This window comes from Pithys albifrons, chromosome 1, assembly GCF_047495875.1.
Source record: "Pithys albifrons albifrons isolate INPA30051 chromosome 1, PitAlb_v1, whole genome shotgun sequence".
Taxonomy (NCBI): Eukaryota; Metazoa; Chordata; class Aves; order Passeriformes; family Thamnophilidae; genus Pithys; species Pithys albifrons.
Genome location: NC_092458.1, coordinates 64,921,908 through 64,948,188, shown reverse-complemented (window position 1 = coordinate 64,948,188; position 26,281 = coordinate 64,921,908). Strand labels below are relative to the sequence as shown.

The following is a 26,281-nucleotide window of genomic DNA, read 5'->3' as shown; positions in this document are numbered from 1 at the left end:
ATGCATGTAGTGTATAGTCCTGATTGCACACATAAAAAAAATGCATTATCTTAAGTGTAAACTGCTCTGCATGAATGGGCAAGGAAAAAGGTCAGTGGGGACCTTCCTTGTAAAGGCAGTGGCTGTTTGGACCTGGTACCCAGAGAAGTAACTGGGGCAATAAGATTTGTTATCCTCAGAGAAGTTGTACAGAAAAACATAAGTGGGTGGATGCTTATCTCCCCTCCCTCACTTCCTGAGCAACACAGCTGTGTGGATAGTAGTTTGTTGCTTGTTTAGGACAAAAGTACATTTTTACTTTCTCTCTTAATCCCCAGTTGCAGGCTGGAAATCGTGATGGTTCTTCCCTCATATAGCACAGTTCTATATTGACCCTTAATATGCAACAAATCCTAGCAATGAAATTTATCCAAAAATATTTGCAGTAAGGTTGTTACTTGCCTTGAGTATTGTACCAGAGAATTACATTCCTTTTCTGGCCTCTGAAAGCTTTGTGTAAGCAGTCCATGTTGCCTGGTAGTCCTGCTCCTTGAAGATACACACAGGAAAGGCATAAGGTCAGCCCCTGAGTCCAACTCCATTTCCAGCCCCAAAACACCAACAGACACATCTGGAGTCAGTGGAGCATTTCTCGATTAGAGTAACAAATCCTTAGTCTTGATTTCTGTTCTGCTTTGTGCTTGCTGCAAAATTCAGATTTAGAAGTTAGTAGGCAAATGTTTTCAGTGGGATTTGCAGGATGAAAATAGTCACTGACACTTGATATGCATTCAGCAAATGTTTAGAGATCTTTATTCTGGTCAATAGGCAATTTTTGTTTCTTGTTTTATTTTGTTTTAGGAATGTGCCCATTATTTCCTTGAAGTTAAAGACAAAGATATCAAGCATGCACTGGCCGGACTGTTTGTTGAAATTCTTGTCCCTGTAGCTGCTGTGAGTTTATTTTTCATGTTGTTGCATAATTTCTTTAAATTAGATTAAACACCTTGTTACATAACATTTTATTAACATTAAATTTTCTTTCAGGCTGTTAAAAATGAAGTGAATGTCCCCTGCCTAAGGAACTTTGTTGAAAGTCTGTATGATACAACGCTTGAACTTTCATCACGAAAGAAGCACTCACTGGTTAGTAACTCCAAGTAGCAGAGGTTAAAATTCTTCATCATAAATATTTCTGAGCAAAGCTCTTGGGAAATTGCAAAACTTTCTGCATTTGGCTATAACCAGTACACTTCTAATTGCAGGGAAGGTTATTGTTGGTGTTCTCACAGAAAATTACCGTATTTATTTTATTCAGAATTTGATCTAAATTAGTCTGGATCAAAGAGGTGTTTTCAGCTTCTATGATTATTAAATGGTCAGGTTTACTTATTATGTGTAAACATTAGGAGAAGAGGAGGAAGAATAGAGTTCACTTCTTGTCAAGCGAGAACAAATGAGGCATGTGGGAACAACTCTTTCACAGGGCTTAAATAATACATTGTAGGAAGGAAAAAATCTATAACACATGCCCTTTTAAATCCCTAACTTGGCTACTGTGCAGCTCCCTATTTCATTTTTTTTTCTTGTAAGATGAACAGTGGCACTGCAGTGTATTTTTGGACTCATGAGGTGATCTGAATTAATTGAGGATCTGAGTCAGTTTGATGCTGGCTGCCTTAAGCAGTCTGTCTCTCCAATTGGGTCAGGCGCACGTCAGCAGTGTGGTGTTAGCTAATTCATTTTGAAGGTTTGGACCTCTCAAGAGAAGAAAGTTGTTGTTTGTCCTCCCTCATTCTTTGGGAAAGTCAAAAAGACTTCCCTGTTCCCAGTTCTCTCGGCCAGTGCTGGCCGCTAGCACTGGTGAATCTGCTGGGAGGACTGTAGGAGTGTGCTTGAGCGCTCTGCCTGTCAGAACATTACCAGAGGAGAGTCAAAGCAGCCCCTGCAGCACAGTCTTCATCCAGTTTGAATTACTGGGAGACTTGAGATGGATTTCTAATTTCATCCTGCTTGTGTTTGGGTAGCTCCGTTCCACTGTGACAAGTTAGTAAAGCATTGTTGAAACTGCAGCAGGGTACAGCTTTGCTGTACAGGTTTTTTTACTAAATAGAACTTGCCAAACTGACGCCCATACTTGCCAAAGTCAATATTGCATGCTGGAGAAAGGATTGCACAGCTGGGGCTTTGCATTTGATTGCTTGACTACACATACCACACTGGAGGCTACATAGTTAAAAGTGACAAAACAGAATAGATTCTTGTGAGGGTGTGATTAGAAATACAAACATTGCAAGGAGAAGGAGGAGGAGAAAGGCAAACAGTTGACAGAAATGGCTGCAGTGCGTATTTCCAGGCTTCCAGGAAGAAAGCAAACTCTTTAAAGTCTGAACCTGGACCAAGATCAGTGTTTTGTGAATTGATGCACTCACTGTACAGGCAGAATGAGGGCATTCATCTTGCTGCATTTTCTGTCTAAAAGTATCTTGCATGAGCTGGTTACTGAGGTTCTCTTGAGAGTGAATGAAGAGAATTAGGAAATTCTTCCCTCCTAGGGGTATTCCTTAGAATGGGTTGTAACTCTCTTGGGATGTTACTAAACTCTGTGATCGCACTGAGTACTCAACTGTATGGTAAGAGTCTTCTGAGAAGATTTCAGTTATCCTCTCACAAATATATTTTGGATGTGAAGATTATAAGAATAAAAATTAACATACATTTGCCATTTGCTCAAGAAATTAGGGCCCACCTAGCTATAAACAATTTATGTTACATATTATAGAAACAGAAACTGGGGTTTAGGGTGAGTGTATACTTTGACTGAAAGTGTCAGTCAAACACAGTCAACTGTGACTGAAGTTAGAATTTTAGAGTTAATTTTGAGAATTGTTGGTGTCAAAGATAAAGTTACCTTATTTTTGAGTAATAACTTTCAAATTCTGACTGCATATATTAGCATGACAACTAAAACCATTAAAGTCTTGTTGAAATAGCAAAATAGTTTCAAAATAAATAGGTGCATTTTAGCTTATTTTTTTAGTGTAACATTTACAAGATGAGTGTCAAAGTAAGTGTTGACAAGGAGATTGGGTTCCAGTATTTGAACTTCTGTGTTCTGCTTTGCTTCTTTTTATTTTTCACCTCACAAGATGTAACTCCCAGTAGATCCCTGTATTTTAGCACAATTATTAGTGTTTGACGTGTCTCTCAGTAAACATGACTGCAGATTTTGAGGAGTAATAGGCATCTGACAACCTCTCTGGGTCCTGTTGTTATAATAAAATTTAGTTATTCCCATGCAATCATTTCTCAATAAAGTGGTAGAACTTAACCCTGGGAGTCTGTACAATTGTGCCCTATCTTTGGATTTATTATACTGCCATAAGTACACATTTGTTTGCTTTTAGTTCATCCATAAAACATACCTGTAAAAGCTTTAGAGAAGGTTCCTTTTAAATTGTACTAGTTACCAATGTGTTAATTGTGGGTAACTTGTATTGCACAAAATGAAGGAGTTAACACTTCAGGTTTACAGTAGCTCTATTAAGTTACTTTTATGTTGCGTAGACATGCAAATAACACTATCATATCCATTTCCTGTTTAGGCTTTGTATCCTTTGGTAACATGCCTGCTTTGTGTCAGTCAGAAGCAGTTCTTTTTAAACAGATGGCATATTTTCCTCAACAACTGCCTATCCAATCTCAAGGTTAGTATCTTTCACTTTTAATGTTGTATTAAAACTTCAGTATGCACTGTTGATCTGTTGCAAATCCTTTTCGGGTAAATGTGCTGAATTGTTGCTGTTATCTGATTCTATACATAGTTTTATTCCTGGCAGTACAAGTTCCTTAGCTGTTCAGATTTTTTCAATAACAAAAAAGTATTCTTGGGCCTAGTTCTACTATTTCTGTAACTCAAACCAGACCTAAATCAAACAGCAGTGAAGCAAACAAGAATTCTGATGAAAGTTATTAGCCTGAGTGACATACCAAAACTGACCCAATAATGACTTGCTTTTTTGCACAAAAGCATTCAAAATGAAGAACCTGTCATTACTTTTTCAAAATGGTGGTACTTTTATTACACTGATTCCATTGCCTGTTTTGTTAAGTTGCATTACAAAAACTCTAAACTGTTTTGTTTCCTCCCCATATCCATTCTTCTTCCTTTGCCATCTTTTAGATCTTTGAAGTTTAACTGTCCGCTGCAGTCTGCTGTGGTACCTGTACAAAACATACTCTTCAATACACATATGCTAGTTATCATTAGCACTACTCCTTTTACAAGTGTTTTACTTGTGCAACAACTCATGTCCCATACCATACTGAAAGTGGATCCATGTAAAAGGATGATCCTGTGCCTCCCTGAAAAGGGCAACGTAAGAAGCACAGTGAAGTGGGTGGCTCAGATCAAGAGCTCCTCAACTGTGTGACTTGATGAACTAGTGGTTAGGAGGCTTCTGCAAACAGTATAGGTAGAACATGCAGCCACTTTCTCAGCTCATAGGCAAATATCTGCTTTCCAAAAGTTGAATTCCCAATCTTGTTGAAAAGGTCTCTATTACATCCTTTATTGCTGTTGCTTTCTTGCTGTACTTCCTCTCTGGCTTAATGAAACAATTTGTATTGACTCCCTTCATAGGGATCCTACTGTTAAAATAGCTCTTCAAAATGGTCAGTCTGCCTGAAGATTTCTTTCCACCTGTATCTGAATTCCTTACTTTTGGTGAAGATGTATTAAAATCTTATTTGTAAAGAAATTGAAAAAATAAATGTGTTGTTATTGAAATTAATTTTGCAGCATTTTATGCAGTTGTACAAGCTTTAGAAAAGGCAACTACAGCTATTAGATTTCTGAGAAGATTTTTCTGAAAATTAGGGAGATCCTGACAAATTATTGAAACAATTGCAGAAAATATAAGTAAGGTTGCTTCTGTCTTACTGATTGAAAATGAAATTGGAATTTGCCTTGCAACATATAATTAATTTATATACTTCTGTGTATAGGGCTCATAGGTTAATATGGGGGCACATAAAATCTTTAGTCTGGGGAGAAGGTAAGGTATCTGAGTACGTGGCTAAATTAGGAAAATGTTTGGCCACTCTTTCTCCATACAGAGAAAGATACCCCAGCCATTGAGGCAATCGCTTCACCAGAGGGAGTGGCACCTCAAAACCCAAGCTGAACTCACACAGATGGAGGAATAGCTAGAAATCCATCTGTTAGAAGGACAGTTGTGCACACCAACACAGTAAATGGAACTTCCTGATGTGTGGGTTGCCTCAAACCACATAATGCATCAGGTTTCGCAAAAGCCTCCACACTCCATGGAGTACAGTATCTTTCCCAGCATAAGGTCAAGCATACACTGGGAAAGATAAAAGGTTTATATTCTAATTATATTTCTGATTTTAATATAAACTAGCAAATCTCTGATTTGACAGAAACAAACTTTTCTCTTGATTTAATAAAGGGGATTTCTGCCAGAGCTTGGAAATACTTGACCATGGCCACGTCTGCCAAAGGACATTTTCTACTATCCTGTTGAAAGTGGTGTAAAAGTTAATAAGTATCCTGGTTTTGAAATGGAATGTTGATTTTTAGCTAAACTTTATTTGCAAAAAACTATGCGAGGCAAGAATTCTCCATACGAGAGAGTCAAAGCTCTCTGTTTCCTTTAGAAGGCAACAGTTCCTTTTCTCCAAACCACCTGGGACAAGGAGAAAACTTGAGTATAATTTGAGCCAAGAGTGCAGAACTTACTTTACAAAGAATGGGTCAACCAATGCCTATCTCAGGAATAAATCCATGGGTACCAAAAGAGTATCCCTTCAGTCTGAATGGACCAGATTTAACATCCTATTATTGGAAAACAGAAGTGAAGGAATTGAAGAAAATGGACTTCACTCCTGGAAGTCCAGTTACTCTTCCACCAACCACAGAAGAAGAGGCAGAGGCATTGAAAAAGAAGTTTCTAGAAGACCAAGAGCAACAGCCATCAAAAGCCAGCAACACTTACCAGTCAAGAAACAGAGCAGATCCTGGCAGAGCTCAGTCGCCAACTGCTCCTGTGTTCAAATTCCTACATCAACTTTGACAAATTCTTTGGCACCAGCAGTGAGTTTGGCACTGCCAGCAGTGGTAAAGGAACCACATCCAGTGCCAGTAGGTCCTGTTTGAAAGTGAAGATGTCAGATATATTAGGTCAAATACTCCTTGTTCTAATAGGATTACTGGCTAGGTTTTTCTTGTTGACAAAAACCTTGAAATATTAAAGAGGCTGAATTGGTGGTGGACTTCACTTAGTTTTCCAAAGGGTGACACTCTGTGTGCTTTCCAAAGCACTGGGAATTTCCAAAGTACCACCATGAACTGGGGCAAATTTTGCTCACGGACATGCCCATGATTTCCGTGGATGTTTCTCAGACTTTTTATTATTCCTCTTAATTCTGCTTCTGTTACACCACTTTCTGTTTCTGATAGAAAACTGGTTTACTGTTTTTGGAAAACTCCCAACAATATTGGTCTCAGCCCTTTTCTCTTCCATCTCTTCTCAATTGCCTTCACAGCTGAACTATCTCATCACTGGAATATTTGAATGTTGACTAACAGATAACTTCCTCCTCTGCTACACAGCCTCTTGTTACCTTTTCTCAGGCACAGTCTGCTGTTTTCTTGAAAGCATTGGGGTAATAATAAACCTTGATCAACATGCTTCATCACCTGTTGAAGAAATCAGATTCTTAGGTCTGAAACTTACAAGGACTGATGATTATACCTGATGAAAAACGATTGACAGTAAATAGGTTAATAAACAAACTGATTGTAACAAATGTTATGATTTTAAATTCTGCAAAGATTGAGTAAACTTTGGCATTCCTTTTACTACTTGCTCTAATCATGTGTGACAGCCATTGTTTTCAGCTGTCATAAACAAAAATAATATTCCGGTTTCTGTCTATTAAAGCTTTATTGCAAAAAATACATTGTCAAGGAGTTAAATGGAAAATGCAACCCAAGGACAGTGTTTTTATTCGCAAGTTTGTGGCAGATGCCAGGTTGAAAGTTGAAGTTATCTCCCATATCACTGACAAATTGCCTTCTGTCAATTTGGAGGACCCAGACCAGTACTCATTGACAAATACTGATGGCATTGGTTGCGGGGTTCTTTGATCTGTGACTGAACATTCATCTGCAGACAATGTCTCAGACCTTTACCACTGAGATTTGCATTGGGCCAGGCAAATCTTATCTCGTGTCAAAGTGTACTGGACTCCTTCAAAGTTTAACCCAGCAGATAGCCCAGCATGCTGGGGACCATCTGATTGGACCGCACATACTTGTACCTACTCAGAAAGCCCTTAAAACTGCCATAGAAACAGAAAACTGCATATGACTGAGGAGAACCAAAGACAAGTGTACTAGTTCAAAAGTTTCCAAAAATAAACAGCAATCCAGACAGATAATCCAATTCAATCCAGCTGATCCCAGATGCCATGTTAATTGGGCCAGCCTAAACATCCACAGACTTTTGTCCTTTTTTCACTTTTGAATATGTATGCACATTTCTTTATCTGCTGTGTTTTCCATACCAAGTCTCCCCCACAGTGCCACAGCTTTTAAATTGATGAAATCTGCTGAGTATGAGGGTTTCAGAATTGAATTGAGGTGGTTTTCAAACTGAGATTTTAAATTGCAGCATGGGTCGAATGTAACTAACTTGATACTTGAGTTTTTCAACAACTTATGTAATAAGGGGAGAAGTAGGTCAGGTGCGTAAGTGTCCTGCAGCTACAGGAATGGAACACTGAGCAGCTGTGAGGCAGTATCCTTTTTTGTGGTTTCATTATCAAAACTCTGAACTTTGACATCTGCTAACTGCAGGACTTCATTTCTAATTTGTTCCTGAAGTTTATTCTTACATTATATATTTCCCTAGAATAAGGACCCAAAAATGGCTCGAGTTGCACTGGAATCTCTGTACAGACTACTGTGGGTTTACATGATCAGAATTAAATGTGAAAGCAACACAGCTACCCAAAGGTAAAATGCTTTATTTGTAATGAAAGGCTCTTCTAGAGTGGATGTTGCCAGTGAAGAGATTTTTTTAGTTCTTCTGAATTCCTTTGAATTGAACCTATTCCTGTTGTGAAAGAAGAAACTCAACACAACAAAATACTGTCACTGTCAGTTATTCTGCCACCTATTAAAATTACTGTATAAAGTATTTCTGCTTTTAGAGAAACTAAAAATCACTCTTTGCCTGGGAAAAGTTAAAAATATATTTGTAGTGCCCATTGACTTGTTTCTTGTTACTTGTGTAGCAAAGGATCAGAACTAGATACCCCATTATATTTTCATTTCAAAGGAAATACTTTCTGGTCTTTCTAAATGGAGTGTCAAGGTAAGTGAAAGTCTTTAAGGTCCAGAAATGTCTAATTTTTTTTCTTTTGCAGTCGACTTATTACTATTGTCACAACACTTTTCCCAAAAGGGTCCCGTGGTGTTGTGCCAAGAGATATGCCTCTAAACATCTTTGTGAAGATAATACAGTTTATTGCACAGGTATGGGACAAACATGTATATATCTTTCCATATAATGAACAACTCATTTTCCCAATAACAAATTAACAGATAAGTAAACTTCCAATGACTGGATTTTTTGCAACTCCATTGTCAGTATCTTCCACCTAGGCAATGATGAAATTATAGACTGAGCTGGGGCAAACTTCTTTTGAACAACAAGTTCCACTTAAAATAGATAAAAATGTGTTCTCTTCAACTCAAATGTAATTTTTGTCAGTTTTTTTAATTTGCAGCAAGTCAGAAAATGCATTCGTTGACAGGCTGTGACTGTCAATAAAGTTCAAAATACTAAGCCACGTTTTGTCTTGGTACCAAATTATCCCTACTGTAGGACAGGAAATTGCACTGGTTTCCAAGCAGTAAGTCAGACAAAGTTCAGCATGTAGCTGATACTTTAGTTTTCATCACTTCAAATGGGAATTGCTAAAATAAACTAACCTGCAGTGCTGGAAGTTTCGCCTCTTTTATGACTTAAATTCAGAAAACATTCCTGTTGAGCAAAGCACGTAAGCACATACTTAAACTATCTGAATAGGAATGAATCAAATAGATGCTTAAAGTCTTCCCTGAAGTGTGCCATCTGTGAACAAGCTCCTTTTATGTAAAATGCTATGTTAGTACCATAATTACAGCCGTTTAAATGAAATAATTAAAAGCTTTATTTCCAAAATGGATCATTTTCTATTTAAATGCTATAAATTTTTGATTTTGTCAACATAAAGCCATGTTAAAAGCTTAGATCTGATAATATGTTCTACATACCTCTGATAATATGTGTTTCCATATATTTAAATAAATCCTGATTAAACTGGTTTTCAGCATACTTTACCTTAAAGAAAATAAGTAGCAGAAGTGGGCAGCTTAATGATTTACAGTATTTTTACTGTTTTAGGAGCGTTTAGATTTTGCAATGAAAGAAATTATCTTCGACTTCCTTTGTGTTGGAAAACCAGCAAAAGCTTTCAGTCTCAACCCTGAGGTATGATGTACATCTGCTTTTTTTTTTTTTGAGTTAGTGTGTATTGTATTGTGCTCCATGTGCTTCCTGGTTTCATTCCAAGCATGCTTTCACCTTTTTCCAGTTTTCAGGCCAAGTCTTGAATTTTATGTATTGGTAAAATACATCTGTGGACTTCAACCTGTAAAACGTCACATCTCATGTTTTCTTAGTGAAGAATATCAAATGTGAAGTAGTGCAAGTGTGTAAAACACAAAGGAATAAATAAATCAATAAATCAATAAATCAATCAATCAATCAGTCAATAAAAAAACAAAACAAAACTATTGATGTCCTTATCACTCTGTTGTTGTTACCTGAAATGCCTTAAACTATTTTAATATAACAGTAATTTTTCTGTAACAATTTCAATGTTTTTCAAAACAACTTGACTGGAAAAGAGTACATGATGCAATAAAAATTGAAGATGACAAAAAAAAATATTCTAATAAAGTTTTATGACTCTGACCAGCAAAGCTTTGCTGGTGTTGGTGTCATGAGTTGCCTTCCTAACTTTCAGAAAATCAAGATATAAATAAACAGGAAAAGAATGAAAAACTCTTTTTAAAAATAATGCATTTACTTACAATTTTGAAAAAATTTTCAATGGAATATTAAGAATAAACACACAAAAAATAAAAATAATTTGTGATCATCACAAAAACCATGTCCACAGTACTTTTGAAGCATTAAACCGTCATATCTATTCACTAAGATGTTAAAAGAGTTACCTTTCCAAAATTATATTTGATGCAAAAATGTGGAAAAGTAGATTAAAGTTTTTACTGTCCAAAGCAGCAAAAGTGAAAGGCAAGCTTTACTGTGAGCAGAGCTTTCATCTTTCAGCAGAAAGAATAATGAAACTGAATTTTTGAGCAGGTAGTACCCACCACACACTGGGTCAGACACCTGCACCATTGACTAAAGAAGGTTCTGCAGAGGATGTTGTGCATTAGCATTGCATGTAGTCGAGCTGATGGGGGGTGGACATAGTCCTTAGCTTCTTAATGAAGAAGCATCTGAAATTTTACAGTTTCTCAACAACACTGTAAATCTGAAAACAGTGAAATTATAGAGCCACATTTTTATGTATGTAGATTTTAGCATTCTTCAAAAAAGAAGCCCATGATCTATGTAAATACATCTCTGGGACACTGTCACTAGGACAGCCTCTGAGTTTTTGGAACACATTCCTGAGAAATTGGAAACATTCTAGTCTTTCTGTCATTGCAATGCAAAGCCTGAAAGTTTTCCACTGGTGAATTCCCAGAAGGCATTCAGGTCATTTAAACTCATCTTCCTGATGTTCTCACATTGTAGTTTGGCACTGAGCCTCATTCCAGACTTTACTCTCAGTATGATCAACCCAGCGGCCTTTCACAACAATTACTGATCTTTTTTCATGGACCGTATAGGATGTTTGTGTTTTAACTGGAGGTCTACTTGCAGTGCATTACTAAACCCTGGGTCATATTCGTATGCTATATCCTGAAAATAAATGATAATGTACTAAAGAAAATACTGAGAGAGGAGAGCACTGCTCAGAGTGGAAATGTGAATGTGCTATTTATTTCATGGGCATTTTTTGTTACTTGTATCATAGTAGCTAATGAAGTAAAGATAAAGAAAAAAAATACTGGCATGTGCATACTCAATATTTCAAAGTGAATGAAGAATATGAGGAGAATATAATTATTTGATTATGGTACTCACCAATCTTCTGAACTTTACAGAGAATGAATATTGGTCTGAGAGCTTTCTTGGTAATTGCTGATAGCTTGCAGCAAAAAGATGGTGAACCTCCAATGCCAGTGACTGGAGCTGTCCTTCCCTCTGGAAACACTCTCAGAGTGAAGAAAACGTATTTGAGCAAAACTCTCACAGAGGAGGAAGCTAAAATGATAGGTTAGTAAGAGAATGGACAATACAGAAACTTGGATGAGAGTGGGTATGAAAAAGTCTTCCACATTTGAGCCGAATAGTTTATTATTGCGAAGTATTCAATTGATTTCTTTATTTTAAACATTTATTTTGTTGTGCATTCTAATGAAATGTATGGTTTAGTTTGACAAATACTGCTTTTCTTAGGTTTTTATGAAAAGTCCTCAGTCATGCTCCACAAGTGGGAGCAACCCCGTGTTCTGGTTTAAGTACACAAATAGTTAAGAATTAGCTTCTTTCAGTGCTGAATAGCTGTGTTTATTCATGGATATTCATCCTGTTAGAAACAGTGCCTATGGTCACAAAATGTACCAGCTTTGAAAACCATCAAAGATTCCCTTGATATCCTCATTTTAGTTGCAGTATCTCACACCAAGTGAAACTTTCAAAATGCCTAAACTTTTCAATGTAAAATAAAATTGTACCAAAGTGCCCAAGTTAATAGCACTGTTACCTTGGGCTTCCCTCGTAGGCAATGGAGAGAGGGAACCCTGTGCTGCAGAAGAGCCTCTGTATCATGACCTGATTTCACTGACAAAAAGCAAAATTTGGCTGCTCAACTTCATTCTTCCTTAAGTCCCCAAAGTCTACACCAGTGACAATGATCTGTGTTGTACTGTGCTAGATCACTGCAGTAATACCAAGAAAGTAAGCAATGTGAGACCCACTGCTGTTGAAATGTACAACATAGTGTTTGATAACAAATGTCTGCACTAGAAAATTCTTATATTGTATTAGCTATTTCTTTGTTAGTTTGTGATACAATATTCTAGTTTCCCATGTATAATATATAAGCGTTCCTTTTGGAGCAGGCAACATATTCTGTGTGAATCAGGATATCATTCCTAATGGAATATGCTATCTCATGAGGAAAACATTTATCTTACTTTATGCAGCACGGCATAAGTAAGCAGCTTTGTTTTTCAAAATACTTGTATCTATGAATATCCCAAATTACACAAAACTGCGTATTATTGCAGGTATGTCATTATATTATTCTCAAGTAAGGAAAGCTGTGGACAACATACTGAGACACCTTGACAAGGAAGTGGGTCGCTGCATGATGCTGACCAACATACAGATGCTTAACAAAGAACCTGAAGACATGATTACGTGAGTGCTAAGGAACAGTAAATCCTATAGCATACTGAGATGTAATTTTGGAACTTTTTCTCTGTCTAGTATGAGTCATCAGAGGAACAGCAAAAAACTGGAACATTTAGCTTAGTATATACTTCAAAAAACTGTTTATGACAAGTTGGTTGTGATTCTTTTCCTATTGCAGTGTTTGGAATTGAACAGATGTTTTTGATGTAGGTAAAATAATGTGTGAATCCTGTGGATATTCAGATGGTAGAAGCTGAAAGCTCAAGTGGAAAACCTGGCAACCTATGCTTCAGAACACTGTCTCAGGGTATATTTGCATCATTGAATTTCAAAATGAATGCAAAAAATTCTGTAAATCCCTGTTAATAATCATCTTTCAAAATTCCCATTACTATTCATGCCGGTAATCAAAATCAAATCTTAATTAAAAACCCAAGTAATTCTGTGAGAAGACTCGGATTTAAGCAGTACCCCATTGGAATCAACCCAGTACATTTCAAGCCGTGTTGAACAGCAGCATTTTACACTCTTACCTAAATTATTAATGAGGGATGTTTCCTTGAGAGAGTTCTAGTGAGGTGGACATCTAGTACTGGTTGGAGACACAGAGACATCATTTAACACATACAGAGCACAGATTGTAGAGATCTCAACTGTAAGGAGACCTTGCATATCTTTCCTTTTAGAACAGTGGACATAGTAGTTGGAATGTAGATACAGTGAGACAGAGATAGTACATTATGAAAATAATTTCTCTAACTGTACAATTTAAGACAGATGATTACAACAATATCGACATTTTATTAGTATAATATATATCCAAGCTGATAAGTATATAGGGTGTTAAGAGACAGAATCATATTCACTAAAAAACTGTCTTTAATCTTTAAGTAAGTCTAACATCAGTTAGTGCCTTTTCTGTGCCAAATATTTCATTGAATGGTCAGTGTTACTCCATAAATCTTATTTTAGACTTATTTTCCCCCTCATTCTTTTCTAGTTCTATCGGAAGCATATTAAAAGATGAACAGTCTTTCTCTGCATGTTTATAGTACAGTCCCTAAATAACTCCTTGCTGGTTTTTGATTCCTCTAAAGAATATTGCAGGCTAATAGTTAATATTGTTGTGGGAAAGACTGCACAGTTTGAAATGCTGTAACGCTTTGGTAATTTCCTCTACACTCAATCATCAAACAATAGATCATTGAGATAAAAGGAGCAAATAAAAAATCCACCTTTTGGGGTCTATCTGAAGGGCCTACTTAATCTGCATATTTACCAAAAAATGTTGGAAACAAGTCAGAAAACAACTTCACCTGTTTTGAAAATAATCAGCTGAAACTTGAGCTACTGGTAGCAGACTTACAGACTTCCAACCTAGAGTTTGGTTCATGCTGAACTTTAGACTCAATGACTTTCCCAGGCTGCTGGGGAGCAGTTGAACCTTCCACAGACTGGAACAGCCTTGGGGCAGCTAAAACATGTTTTAGCTGATAAGGGTTGCCAAAGGGCTGCTATCTCTGGCAGCGATCAAGAGAAACTCTCTGACCATACTGACCTCTAAATTATGTACTTTTTTTCAATGTAATAATGTACTGTGATGGTTTTCCATCATTCTGTGCCCTGCTGGGGGCAACTGTCTGAATCTTCAGCCACGTTATTGAACTTGTTACATATCTGGTGTTTGCTTTATACAACTGGTGCAATGTAGCTACAGTGTGATGGAGAACACCCCAACTCTCCTCATTGCCTGATCCAATGCTTGCATCATATAAATGGTGATGTTGATGGATGAATTATACCTCCTACATTATACTCCATTTTTTATATATCTGCCGGTTTCTGTCAGAAAGAAAACTGGAAAATGATCATGTAACACAGTTCCTTCTCAAGCTTAATCAAAATTCTGTTTTAATTTTTCAGTGGTGAAAGAAAACCAAAAATCGATCTGTTCAGAACATGCGTTGCTGCTATTCCTCGATTGCTTCCTGATGGAATGTCAAAACTTGAGTTGATTGACTTGCTGGCAAGGTGAGCTGTTCAAGCATTAAATGACTGCCCAAGGGGAACAGTATGACAAACTGAGCCACAGAATGTGTAAACTGTTTCTTAGACAAAACCATATGCTTGTAAAGCATAAAAGCATTAATGAATAAGATGTAGAAGTCCTAGCATCTTTTTATAGCTTTTGTGTTTATATTATGGACTCCTAATTTCATAAAAGGGTCAGTATGTCATCCAGAACTCTTTTCCATCAGTATGTAGGTTACATAATATTCAGTATTCTTCATTATGTCAGTTCATTAGCTTCTTCTAACCATTACAGCATTCTGATTAACAGGAGAGAATGTCTTTTCTACGCAGTGGACATGTTTTCCTTTAATCCAATATTCTATCCTTATTTGTAGCCTTAACTGAGCTGGTAGAAAGCACATACCTTTTCAGGTCACAGCTCTTCAATCTTAGGGAATTGTCCATGTCTGACCTGTCATTACTCTTAAGAAAGTTTGGAGTCCAGTGTGGCTTTTGTTATTGAACAGTGCTCCCCCGCTGAAGTCTAACAGCTGTCAATATAACCAATGGTCTATCTTTATTCTGTCATCAAACTTCATGCAGAAAAGGTCAGCCATGATTCTAAGCATTTCTTGGGTGATTGTCATGGTGAGACAATGCAAGCAGTAAGTTGTCTGAGTTATCTAACCCTGACTGTGAGATGAGGTGAGACACCAAGAGTAGCTGAGGAAAGCATCTCTAGAGCAGCTTCGGAAGCAATTTCGCACTCAGCCTTTCCCCAACAAGGGGACCTTTGGGAATCTGCTCTGCTCTCATACATGTACTCATGCTACACCATCTCTGAGGCATTGATACTGTTTTAAAGCAGATTCTTAAGTATAAGCAAGGGAAACACAATTTAGGTAAAATAAGTAGGTACATAATAGATTGGAAAGTGATTAAAAACCAGTTATTGATTCAGGAGACACATAGAGTGGTGCTCAAATAACTGGGTAGGGTCTCAATATTGCCAAGCAGGATAAAAACTGAACAAAGAAGTGATGTTGCTATGAAAAGACAAATCTCATTCATGTGCATAAATAGGAATAAGTCTAAAAGATTTTTGAAAAAGTTCTTCTGGTCTATTCAGTATGAAGGGTGCCTGATTTGGAGAACAATGTCCAAGCTGGAGCATTGTAATTGAAGAAGAGACTGACCAGAGAACACAGGGAAAAAACATCAATGGTTGAAAAAATAAGGTCTGTTTAGCCTGGGATAGCATGAACTGAAAACTGTCTCGAAAAACATACCTTCAGAGAAGAAAGTTATAAACTGTTTAAGAAATTACTACCTGGCCTAATCTTAATGTAATCACAAGAATGCCCCAGCACCAGAGCTGCTTTTGCATTCTGCATACTGTCATGTGTTTATTTGAGCCCATACTGACTGCTTCTCCTAGATGTGAAAAAGTAGGGCCAGGAGGTAAGTCTTTGCTGTTCTAGAGAACACTGCATTACAATATTGTGTCTTTTCTGGGTCAGAGACTGAACTTAATACAGGCATAAAAAACTTAAAAGGGGTAAGGTTTCAATTCCTACCTATTTTTCACGAGAACCTTGGTAGCTACTCTGCCGGTGGGAAAGTGTTGTTGGGATGGAAAGCTGTTAAATATTTTCTTTTCACCAAAGATAAAGTAATATCCTTGGGTTACTTGACTCTTCTATTCATAATTTGGTTTGTTTCATCCTTATAACAGATGTGTCTTTTGGCAGTTTCCAGTAGGGGTCTGTATGTAAGCAACTAGACTTTCTTCCAGAACAGCTGTACTCAGATTGCAAATCGTAGAGCAGATGTCAAGTACATACTGTACCTTTTGCCCTTTCACTGCCCACTGCAACCATTCATTACAAACTCCCAAGTAGGTCTTAAATTTAACTGACTCAAGTGCAAACAAACAAATTTGCACTTGCTTCCTCATCTGCCTGTCGTATAGTGGTAATGCAGAGAGACATTCTTATACTCAATTTTAATTTCATCTCATTAGATAATGCCATTGGGCAGTAACTTGGGTTTAGGAGATATATGTCTTTTGTATCCCCTTTTCTGTTATTACTTTGTGTATTATTGTGGAAGTCATTTCATGGATGACTTACTTGCAGTCTCAAAAGGTTTTGCTTGTTTTTCTGGGTTTGTCATTGTAAAGAGGACACAAAAATGATCCTTTCTTAGCACAACAAAATACTGTGTTTCTAAATTTATATAGAAAGTCTCATGGTTATTAAAGCAGAACAGTTATTTTTGGAGTCATATTCGCTGGGGGTGAAGTTTCGTGGCAGTTGTTTTCCTTTCACTTAAATGAAATGTCCCCTGCCTTCAAATTAGGCAACTATAATGAACCAAATTTTTTGTGAACCACATCTCATCATACACTTCCCACTGAATGGAATTTGGTTCCATTCCATTTGCTATTTTGGTTTTTTCTCCTAGCTTTCTGTCCCTTTCATTATAATGAGTCCTCCTTTTCAACTATGTAGATTAAATATAGATAAAATACTTCTAAAATGAGTTGTAACACACTACAGAAAATTACAGTCTCATGGGTAATTAAAACAAAATACATCATAAAGGCAATGATCCAAAAAATGCAGAACACACTAATCTAAATTTGCTTTATTCTGCCAACTACCAACACAGAAGCGATTTTATAATTACTGTGTCAGAAGAAAGTATAAAGAATTTTTATGTTGAAAAGAACTTCAACATGATGCAAATACAGAACGAGATTAAATTTGAAAATGGGATCAGAAATGTCACCATCTTTCAGAAGGATTTTGGGGGTGTCCAGTGGTTTTTCTGGGGGTGTTTCTAAAAGTATGGAAAGTCCTGAGTCTGTTTTTCCCATTTCCTTATCCTAAGTTATTTAAAACATAAAGTGGAGGGGTTGGAATTCAAATGCTTTTTTTTTTTTTTTAAGATTTACTTTCAGTAATTTTGATTTTCCCCTGTGCTAAAGATTTGGTTTAACTGTTAGGCAGCTGAGGTGTTGTGATTCTTTCATTTTTATATTTAAATTTAACAAATAAATATATCCATTGTGAAGTTATGTATTAATTTGTAACTTTTTTGTTATCAAAACTAAATAGGAGTTATTTTATGAGTAAATAAAAGATATACTTGGTTTGAGGAGACAGCAAAATAGCCAAATTCTGTACTTTACAGATGCTATATTTTAGGAGTGGAACACACTTCTTTTGGATCCTTGAATATCTTCAGGTGCTGTTATAGCAAGAATTACAATATAAAAACAGGTCCAGGATGTTAATTGTGGGCAGTAATAATGAAACTATGATACCATCATTGTCAGTGGGAGTCTTCCATCAGTGTTATGTTGCTGAGAAACATATGCTTCCTGCAACAGTAAATACTCCTTAGATTTTTTTTTTTACCTGATGTTTACTTTGACTTACAGGCTGTCAATCCATATGGATGATGAACTTCGACACATTGCACAGAATTCTCTTCAGGGTCTCCTTGTTGACTTTGTTGACTGGCGGGAGGATGTACTCTTCGGTTTCACTAATTTTCTGCTACGTGAAGTGAATGATATGCATCATACCCTTCTTGATACTTCACTGAAGTTGCTGCTACAGTTGCTTACACAGTGGAAGCTTGTAATACACACTCCAGGAAAAGCTTCTGAACAGGCAAAAACCAGATCTGGAGAGGTATGAAATCAAGAGATCTGTGTCCAAACATTTATACTAATTGAAGGCAGAAATTATACTCCCTGATATTGCTGTGGTTTGTGTGTTTTGTATTTACTCACCTGAGAAGAATTCATTATGTAAAATTTTTTTAGGTAATTAGTTCATGTGTCTTTTGAGGACAGCTACATCCTTGTGTAATACAGCAGATGTTGTTGTTGAGCAACATTAGAGAATGCATGTCAAACTAAATATGCACATCAGCAAAAGCACATGAAGTGAAATATGTGTATTCAGATATGGCAGAAGGGCTTTTTCCCAGGACTGAAACAGATTGATAATGCTAGTGGGAATGCTGTGAAGAGTGAAACAGATCTTCTTTTCCCTTAGCTATTTCATTTGGTTGTTTCAGAAACATCAAAGAACATGATTGTTACAATAGCCTGCTCTCTCCATGTGTTACAAACATTCCTGGGAACTGAACAGCTTTTCTCCTGCTCCTCCCATCTGCACTGTCCCACAGATATTTTCATAATGAGAAATGATTTCTAGGCTTCATGTCTCCTAAACTAATGATATTGTAAACATGTTCCTTTGGGCAAGCATGATGTCTGCTTTATATCACAGAGGACCAATAATTAATAGGTAATAACAGGAGTACCAAAAATGTAGAAAAGATAAATACTCACATACTTTTCATTAAATATTTACAATTTACTTGAGTCAGGTTCTAGAGGCCATCCACCTAAGGTGTTGGCTGCTACAGGATCAAAGAAGGACCTGAGGACCTGCTATCTGGAATAGAAGAAGTACAAAGTGTACACAATCTGACTTACTAATTCACTTTTTACTGGAGAATGGAAAAAAAATGTATAGATTTATTGAAAATTAGAGAGAAGGGTTTGCCAAAGGACTGTACTCATACATTGCTTTTGTGGAACAAGGTAACATGAAGCAACAAAACTTGGTTGGTTGAGGAAATACTGTTGATTTCCTAGTCCAGCATTTACATGGCCTGTGCATTTTGTTTCTTTATATGTCCTAGTTAAATAGAGTATTTATTGGAGACCTGGTTTTCAAACACCACCACCACTCCATTTTTTTTTCCTTGCACTGTTCTACAGTTGATACCAAATGGATCCAGCCACAGGATGCAGTCTGAAAGAAGCCCCTATTCTAATGTACTGCATGCAGTCGAAGGATTTGCACTGGTTCTACTGTGTAGTTTCCAGGTTGCTACCCGTAAACTGGCTGTTCTCATCCTCAGGGAAATCCGTTCTTTATTCCTGGCCCTTGGCCAGGCAGAGGTATGAGTTTTTTTCTTTTGGAACTTTGAATTAAATTGTCCAAAGATAAACACAAAACTGCTATTACAGTTGGTTTTAGCATAATTGCTGCAGTGTAGCAGATACGCGTTTCGTTTATAAAAAAGCATTTTATCTCAGCTTACTATTTCTATTTGTCTTAACACTGCAAATCATTCTGTGTACTCACCAGTGTAGCATTAATGACATATGCCCTGTATAAGAATTTGAACAGAAACATGTACAGCCACTTAATGTTTTCACTTGGCATGATGTGAATGTAAAATACACTGTAAAACCTTTTTTTACTGCGTGGATCATTTTTGCATTGTCAGGATTATAAATTTGTATTGGAAATTAAACTCATTCCTGTAGCATACCATTTTGTAAAAAACACAGCATAAGACACATTTAAGTTCATTCTCATACATTTTCCTTCTATAGTAAAGACCTCTACATCTTTTTTATGGGTATAGAAGTATGGAGAGTCATGTTGTGTACGGGCAGTCGCAGCTCAGTGAGCCATCTAAATGCCTAAGAACACAAATATGTGTGTTCATGGCAAAGGAATGCTTCAATAAACAGTAAGCTAATTTTTCAGTCTTTTGATACCAGCTATCCAAAGTCATTTGGGATTTTCTGATATGTGCTTTTTTTCGCTAAGCAGTGAGCTATAGCTGCAAATTAAGTTCATTTCAAACCACAGTCTGGACGTGGTTCTGAGATCAATGTGAAAAAGGCGAAACGTGTCTATCATTGCCAACGAATATTTTTAGCTACTTTAGAGTCATGTCATAATTTTCAGATGGTTCTGTTTCATGTAACAGAAAAATAAGAAGGATAATAATTTGGTCAGGAGAGCAGTTAACTTGTGTTCTCTGTGTCTTGCAGGATGATGACAGACCTATGATTGATGTCATGGATCAGTTGAGTTCTTCTATTCTTGAAAGTTTTATTCATGTGGCTGTTTCAGATTCAGTAAGTACTACTCTGTTGTTACTGCTAGTGTTTGCATAACAGATATCAGACATGAAATACCAAAAATAAAACTGAGAAATCATGTGGCTTTAAGGCTCCAGCCATCTACCCAAGAGCTCCAAGGCGCCACAATGTCCCCGACAATCTGTCCCAATAAAATAATCATCCTATGGATATAGAAGTTACTATGTACAAAATCAAGCAAACAAACAAACAAAACTTACAGTCAAAACTATCTGGATTCTGAACCTACATCCAAAAGACCAGTTGAGAAAGTCTTATTGCCACTACCACCTAATGCTTCAGGCACTTGGAAGTCACTCACTGCTGTCATCTCTTTGAGAAGGGAATAAACTTTAGCTCCCTTGTGTGCTCAGAAATGGCCCTGACTGAAAACCTGGGCCTAAGCTCTGAATCAAGTCACAGCTGGTCTGAATCTCCGCTTTCACTCTCTCATGGGTGTCATGGTCTAACATGCACCAGAAGAAGCAGAGATTAAGCATTTTGAATGAAATCATATCAGTAGAAGAACGGATATGTAAGACAACTTTTTTTGCATGCTATCTTAGAGATTAACACCCTTTCCTAGGGAGCAGAAACACACAGTCTGTGGCTCATTTCAGCCTGATTAAGTTTAAAGCAACAAATTGTTCCCTTGCTGTGTGAGTGCCCTTTCCAGGGTCATGGGTTTGAGCCCCACATTGGTTGCCAAGTAGGATTGGTGGTGGTTTAACCCCAGCCAACAACCAAACCCCACTCACTCACTCCCCCACCAGCAGAAAGGGCGAGAGAATCAGGAGGAATAAAAGCTAGAAAACTGGTGGGTTGAGATAAAGACAGTTTAGTAGGGAAGGCAAAAGCCACGCACACAAGCCAAGCAAACCAAAGAATTAATTCAGTGCTTCCCATGGGCAGGCAGCTGTTCAGCCATCTCCAGGAGAGCAGGGCCCCATCACGTGTAATGCTGACTTGGGAAGACAAATGCCATCATTCCAAATGTCCCCTCTTTCTCCTAATTCTCCTCACTTTATATACTGAGCGTGACGTCATCTGGTCTGGAATATCCCTTTGGTCAGTTGGGGTCAAGTGTCCCACCTTTGTCTCCTCCCAAGCTCCGATGCAGCCCCAACTTCCTCACCAACATGGTAGTAGGGAAAGCAGAAAAGACCTTGGCTCTGTGTAAGCCCTGTCCAGCAATAACAAAATCTTCTCTATATTATTGGCCCTGTTCAGCACAAATCCAGAACATAGCACCATACTAGACACTGTGAAGAAAGTTAACTCTACCCAAGCCAAAACCAGCACAGAAGGGGACATTGAACTGGTGGTGAGGTGGGGCTTCTTTGCAGCTGAAAACAGAAACTGAGCAAGCAAGAGACATTCTGGCTTTGTAATACATGGGTTAGGAAATTCATCTGAAATAAAAACAGCTGAGTTCGGGTGTTGCAGTTTCCATAGGGGAAAGTTTGAATGTTGTGCTTTCATTCTGCACATTAATAATACAATAAAGCAAATATGTTGCCTGTGTACCTGGTTTCTGGCTAGTATAACAAGGAGTGGTAATTTCTCTTTTCTCTCCATAGACAACAATCCCATTAACACACAGTGTGGATTTGCAGTGGCTGGTGGAGTGGAACGCTGTCCTTGTAAATAGCCACTACGATGTGAAAAGTCCTTCCCATGTCTGGATATTTGCACAGTCTGTTAAAGACCCTTGGGTTCTCTGCCTCTTCAGTTTTCTTAGGCAGGAGAATCTACCAAAACACTGTCCTACAGCTCTCAGCTATGCTTGGCCATACGCTTTCACAAGGCTGCAGCTGATAATGCCTCTTGTGGATCCAAAGTAAGTCGAAGTCTGCATGTAACTTTCATTTCTATGGGCTGTTTGATTTTAATGCAAGGGTATTTTATTCTCATGTTTCAGTATCAGTCCACAAGTCCTGCAAGGTGCCACCCAGAGATTACTGCCAGACAGTTCTGAGTTTCATAATTGTAACTTGTAGGGTGAAAAACTCTAGTTTTATACCTTCATTGATTTTTCACATGTATTGTGTCATGTTCATTTGAAGCTGATAGATACACAGCATGTTTTATTGCCTTTTAAAATATTTAAAATACTGTGTAATTAAGACTAGGAAATTATTCTAATAATTGATTTTTGAATTCTAGTATTCCTGTTAATGCAAAGAAAACAAGTACAGCAAGCAGTGGAGATAACTATGTCACTTTGTGGAGAAACTACCTTATTCTCTGTTTTGGAGTAGCAAAGCCCAGTATTATGAGCCCAGGACACTTGCGTGCTTCAACCCCGGAGATCATGGCTACCACTCCTGATGGAACAGTGAACTATGATAATAAGGTGATGCATCCTGCTTCAAACCAGTTGTTTATTTAGGAGAGTTGTAAACTGCATCTACATGCATCTACATGCATGTACATCCTGATGAAAGCGTTCCAGTTAGGGAAATGTTTTGTTTTGATGTGTGCAAAAACTTAACTCACTTAATTAGCAATTAAAACATTTTTATGACATGATGTATCGATAAATATTTGGCAAAAGCCATGGCATTCTCAAAATATTCCTCTTTCTTTTGCATTCTGGGTGATATATATTCAAAATATAAAAGGTCTGGACATGTATTTGAAGTTAACTTTAGTTTCTCAGAGCACTGCAATTTCTAAATTTATAACATTAAGCTGTATGGCAGATTTCTGAATGAAAATTGTGTTCCTGTTGGATGTCAGAAGGAATAGTATATGAAACACAGCTTCAAGTAGTGGAAACCTGAGAAGAGCAGTAGCTCCACAAACGCAATTACTGGACTATTTTAATGAAGCAACAAATTAAGTAAATTAAAATAATCTGAACTAAAGCAAAGAGATTTCTCAGATATATTAATTTGTTAAGCCTTATTGAGATGATTGTGAGGTAGCAGACATCCAGTTAAACTGCTGTATTGATATCCATAATAGTAAAATTATTTCAGCATGTTTTTAAAATACATATTGATTCTTGGACAATGTCTGTTTGTAAAAAAATTAAAATTGTATTTACTTTTTTCTTTATTATTATTATTGATATCCTGACAATTAAGTGTCAATAATTTCTTAATATATTCTAGGCTATTGGAACTCCATCTGTTGGAGTCCTATTAAAGCAGCTAGTTCCCTTGATGAGACTTGAAAGCATAGAAATAACAGAATCACTTGTATTAGGATTTGGAAGAACAAATTCCCTTGTTTTCAGGTACTTCCCCTCTTACCATATTCTCAATTATTTGTGTCTAATCCAAATGCTTTATTTTTGTTGTAATTTGAATACTCAAATTTTATTTGCCCTTTCAACATTTGTTTTTATTTATTAAAAAATATTCTTTTCAAAGAATACTACATTCATGTTTTTTATATTTATGTTTTTTAATTTAGAGAATTAGTAGAAGAACTTCACCCACTAATGAAAGAAGCCCTAGAAAGAAGACCAGAGGTTAGTTGCAAAAACTAAATGTAGTTTATTTAAACTGAAAAATTAATTTTAAAATAGTAGTTGTCTGTTTGAAATACAAATATATTCTTTTTTATAGAGCCTCTCAGCTATGCCCAACATGGAAATATACAAAAAAATAATTCACTTGGCATGTGCTTCATTCAAGTTAAATTGCATGAACAATTCTTAATAATTCTATGTCTGAAATGTCCACTGCCATTTCCACTCTGTTTTGCTTCACACCTCAATTCATTTGTGTGCCTTCCATCCCTACGAAGTCCTGGGCTTGGAGCTCTCTCCTTTTAGTACTGGGCAGAAGTGGATTAAAACACATTAGTGCAGTCACTTGCCTCTGCATTTTGTCTGTGTACCACTGCAGACAACTTAGACTTCAAATACCTTTTCTACAGACATACATATCCAGTCTACCCTCAGGAAAGGAATTGCAAGAGTTCCAAGGTTTACAGTAGGCTTGAAGACCAAATTTAGCACATGGAAATGTCAGTAAAGGAACAAGAGACTGCAGTGTTAATTCCTGTGTAGTTCCTAATATGAAGAAATGGGCCACCTTCCTGCAAACAGTGCACCAGTAAACCCAGGAGTGACTGTATGGGTCATGTAGCTGTAGAGAACACGACAGGCCTCTGTGTCAGCAGGCAGGTATCCAACACACCAGAAATAATGTCCTTGAACTGACATATGCTATGACTAGGAAGAGCATTACCAGCATGTCCAGGAACTGCAGGGGTAAACCAAAAAGCACGTTACACAAGATGCACCCTGTGAGCACTGTTGCGGAGCTTGCCAGGTCTCCAACACTGTTGCAGGAGCAGCTGTCTGTGAAATACTGTGTTACAATAAAACTGCTTTTTTCTCTACATGTGCTTCCTGAAACCTTTAAGATGTAGCAGGAGAAAAACAGGGCTCTGAATAGGACAAATCGAATAGCATAATGATTTGAATAAAACCTCTACTAGGATGTTGCAGACTGCCAGTTCTGGGTCAGAATACCAGGGAAAGCATCATTTTCTTCTCCCACGCATCTACTGCTGGCCATAGGCAGAGCCACAGTCCTAGATGAGATAAGCCTTTGATCTGACTCAGTATTGCCATTCTTGTGTTTTGAAGAGGAAAATCTGAGCTTTCTGTGATCTTTTCTTGTTCTGGCAGGAAATTTCTTTGAGTGCAATAGCAGCTTTTTGACCTTCTCATGTTTTTTTTGCTTACTGGAGATGCAGGATACAAACAAGTCAATTTAGTCTTTCATCAAAGAACAGTCGTTGTTGCATTCACATCTTTCCAGGCAGGATAGAAGACAGAAAGGGCAGCTTTCTAGAAGACAGAGATACAATGAACCAGTTAAACAACCGTTCAGTCCTGTTCTGTGGGAGGAGTACATTAAGTATGTGCACAACCACTGCAGTCAACACACCCAAGAGTGTACTGGAGTGGTGTCTGCCAGGAGATAACTTCAATATGGGTGATCATGCACTGCACCATTTCCAGGCTCAAGAATGGCTGAACACTAAAATATCTCCCTGGGGTTTGGATATATGTTCTGCACTTCACAGTGCTTCCAGCACCCAAACTAGATGACATGAAGTTAATGTGAACATCCATGCTACCTGGAGTTAGCATGGGTTTTGGCACATGAACCTTGAATATTAGTTGTTTTTTTTATCCAGTATTTCATTATTTCATTTCCACATTTTCAGTAAATACTGAGGTAGCTGTTAACAATTTTTTCAATAGTAGGTACAAAGACAAAAAATTGATCGTATTCAGTTCTTTGTTGATGTGTAAGCACAGTGTTATGGAGAAATGTCCAAAAGCATTTGAGTTCCTTCATGAAGAGAATTCTTGAACTGGAATTCCAAAATCTCACTACTGTCCTGATATTTCTGAAGCTATTAGTTTTTAATGTATATACCTAGGCATATAAAAATGGTTCTTATTTTAAATTCCAAGAACAAGAAACGTCGAGAACGCCGAGATCTACTAAGACTGCAGCTACTGCGAATTTTTGAACTACTTGCTGATGCTGGTGTCATAAGTGACAGGTAGGACTATCACTCATCATAAATACTGATATTTCAAGCGAAATAATTTTCAGTGATTGCCACACTGAGATTACCTCGGTATGTTCTTTGGAGAATTGTTTAGTCTTATCAGATATGGAAAGATTTTTCTACAGAAAACTGTAGTATA

General features: G+C 37.2%; 1 protein-coding gene across 6 annotated transcripts in view; it reads left to right on the top strand.

Annotated features, from left to right (window-relative positions):
• Positions 1 to 26,281, top strand: part of FRY (FRY microtubule binding protein) — a 251,531-nt gene that overhangs the window by 151,249 nt on the left and 74,001 nt on the right. For all 6 annotated transcript variants that reach the window (XM_071553058.1, XM_071553050.1, XM_071553032.1 and 3 more), the window contains 17 exons: positions 841 to 933; positions 1,027 to 1,125; positions 3,585 to 3,686; positions 7,920 to 8,023; positions 8,437 to 8,545; positions 9,459 to 9,545; positions 11,297 to 11,468; positions 12,485 to 12,617; positions 14,535 to 14,642; positions 18,073 to 18,328; positions 19,432 to 19,614; positions 20,503 to 20,589; positions 22,173 to 22,432; positions 22,759 to 22,948; positions 23,712 to 23,836; positions 24,016 to 24,073; positions 26,042 to 26,133. In XM_071553058.1, coding sequence (XP_071409159.1) covers positions 841 to 933; positions 1,027 to 1,125; positions 3,585 to 3,686; positions 7,920 to 8,023; positions 8,437 to 8,545; positions 9,459 to 9,545; positions 11,297 to 11,468; positions 12,485 to 12,617; positions 14,535 to 14,642; positions 18,073 to 18,328; positions 19,432 to 19,614; positions 20,503 to 20,589; positions 22,173 to 22,432; positions 22,759 to 22,948; positions 23,712 to 23,836; positions 24,016 to 24,073; positions 26,042 to 26,133 — 2,258 coding nt within the window. The remainder of the gene's footprint in view (positions 1 to 840; positions 934 to 1,026; positions 1,126 to 3,584; positions 3,687 to 7,919; positions 8,024 to 8,436; positions 8,546 to 9,458; positions 9,546 to 11,296; positions 11,469 to 12,484; positions 12,618 to 14,534; positions 14,643 to 18,072; positions 18,329 to 19,431; positions 19,615 to 20,502; positions 20,590 to 22,172; positions 22,433 to 22,758; positions 22,949 to 23,711; positions 23,837 to 24,015; positions 24,074 to 26,041; positions 26,134 to 26,281) is intronic.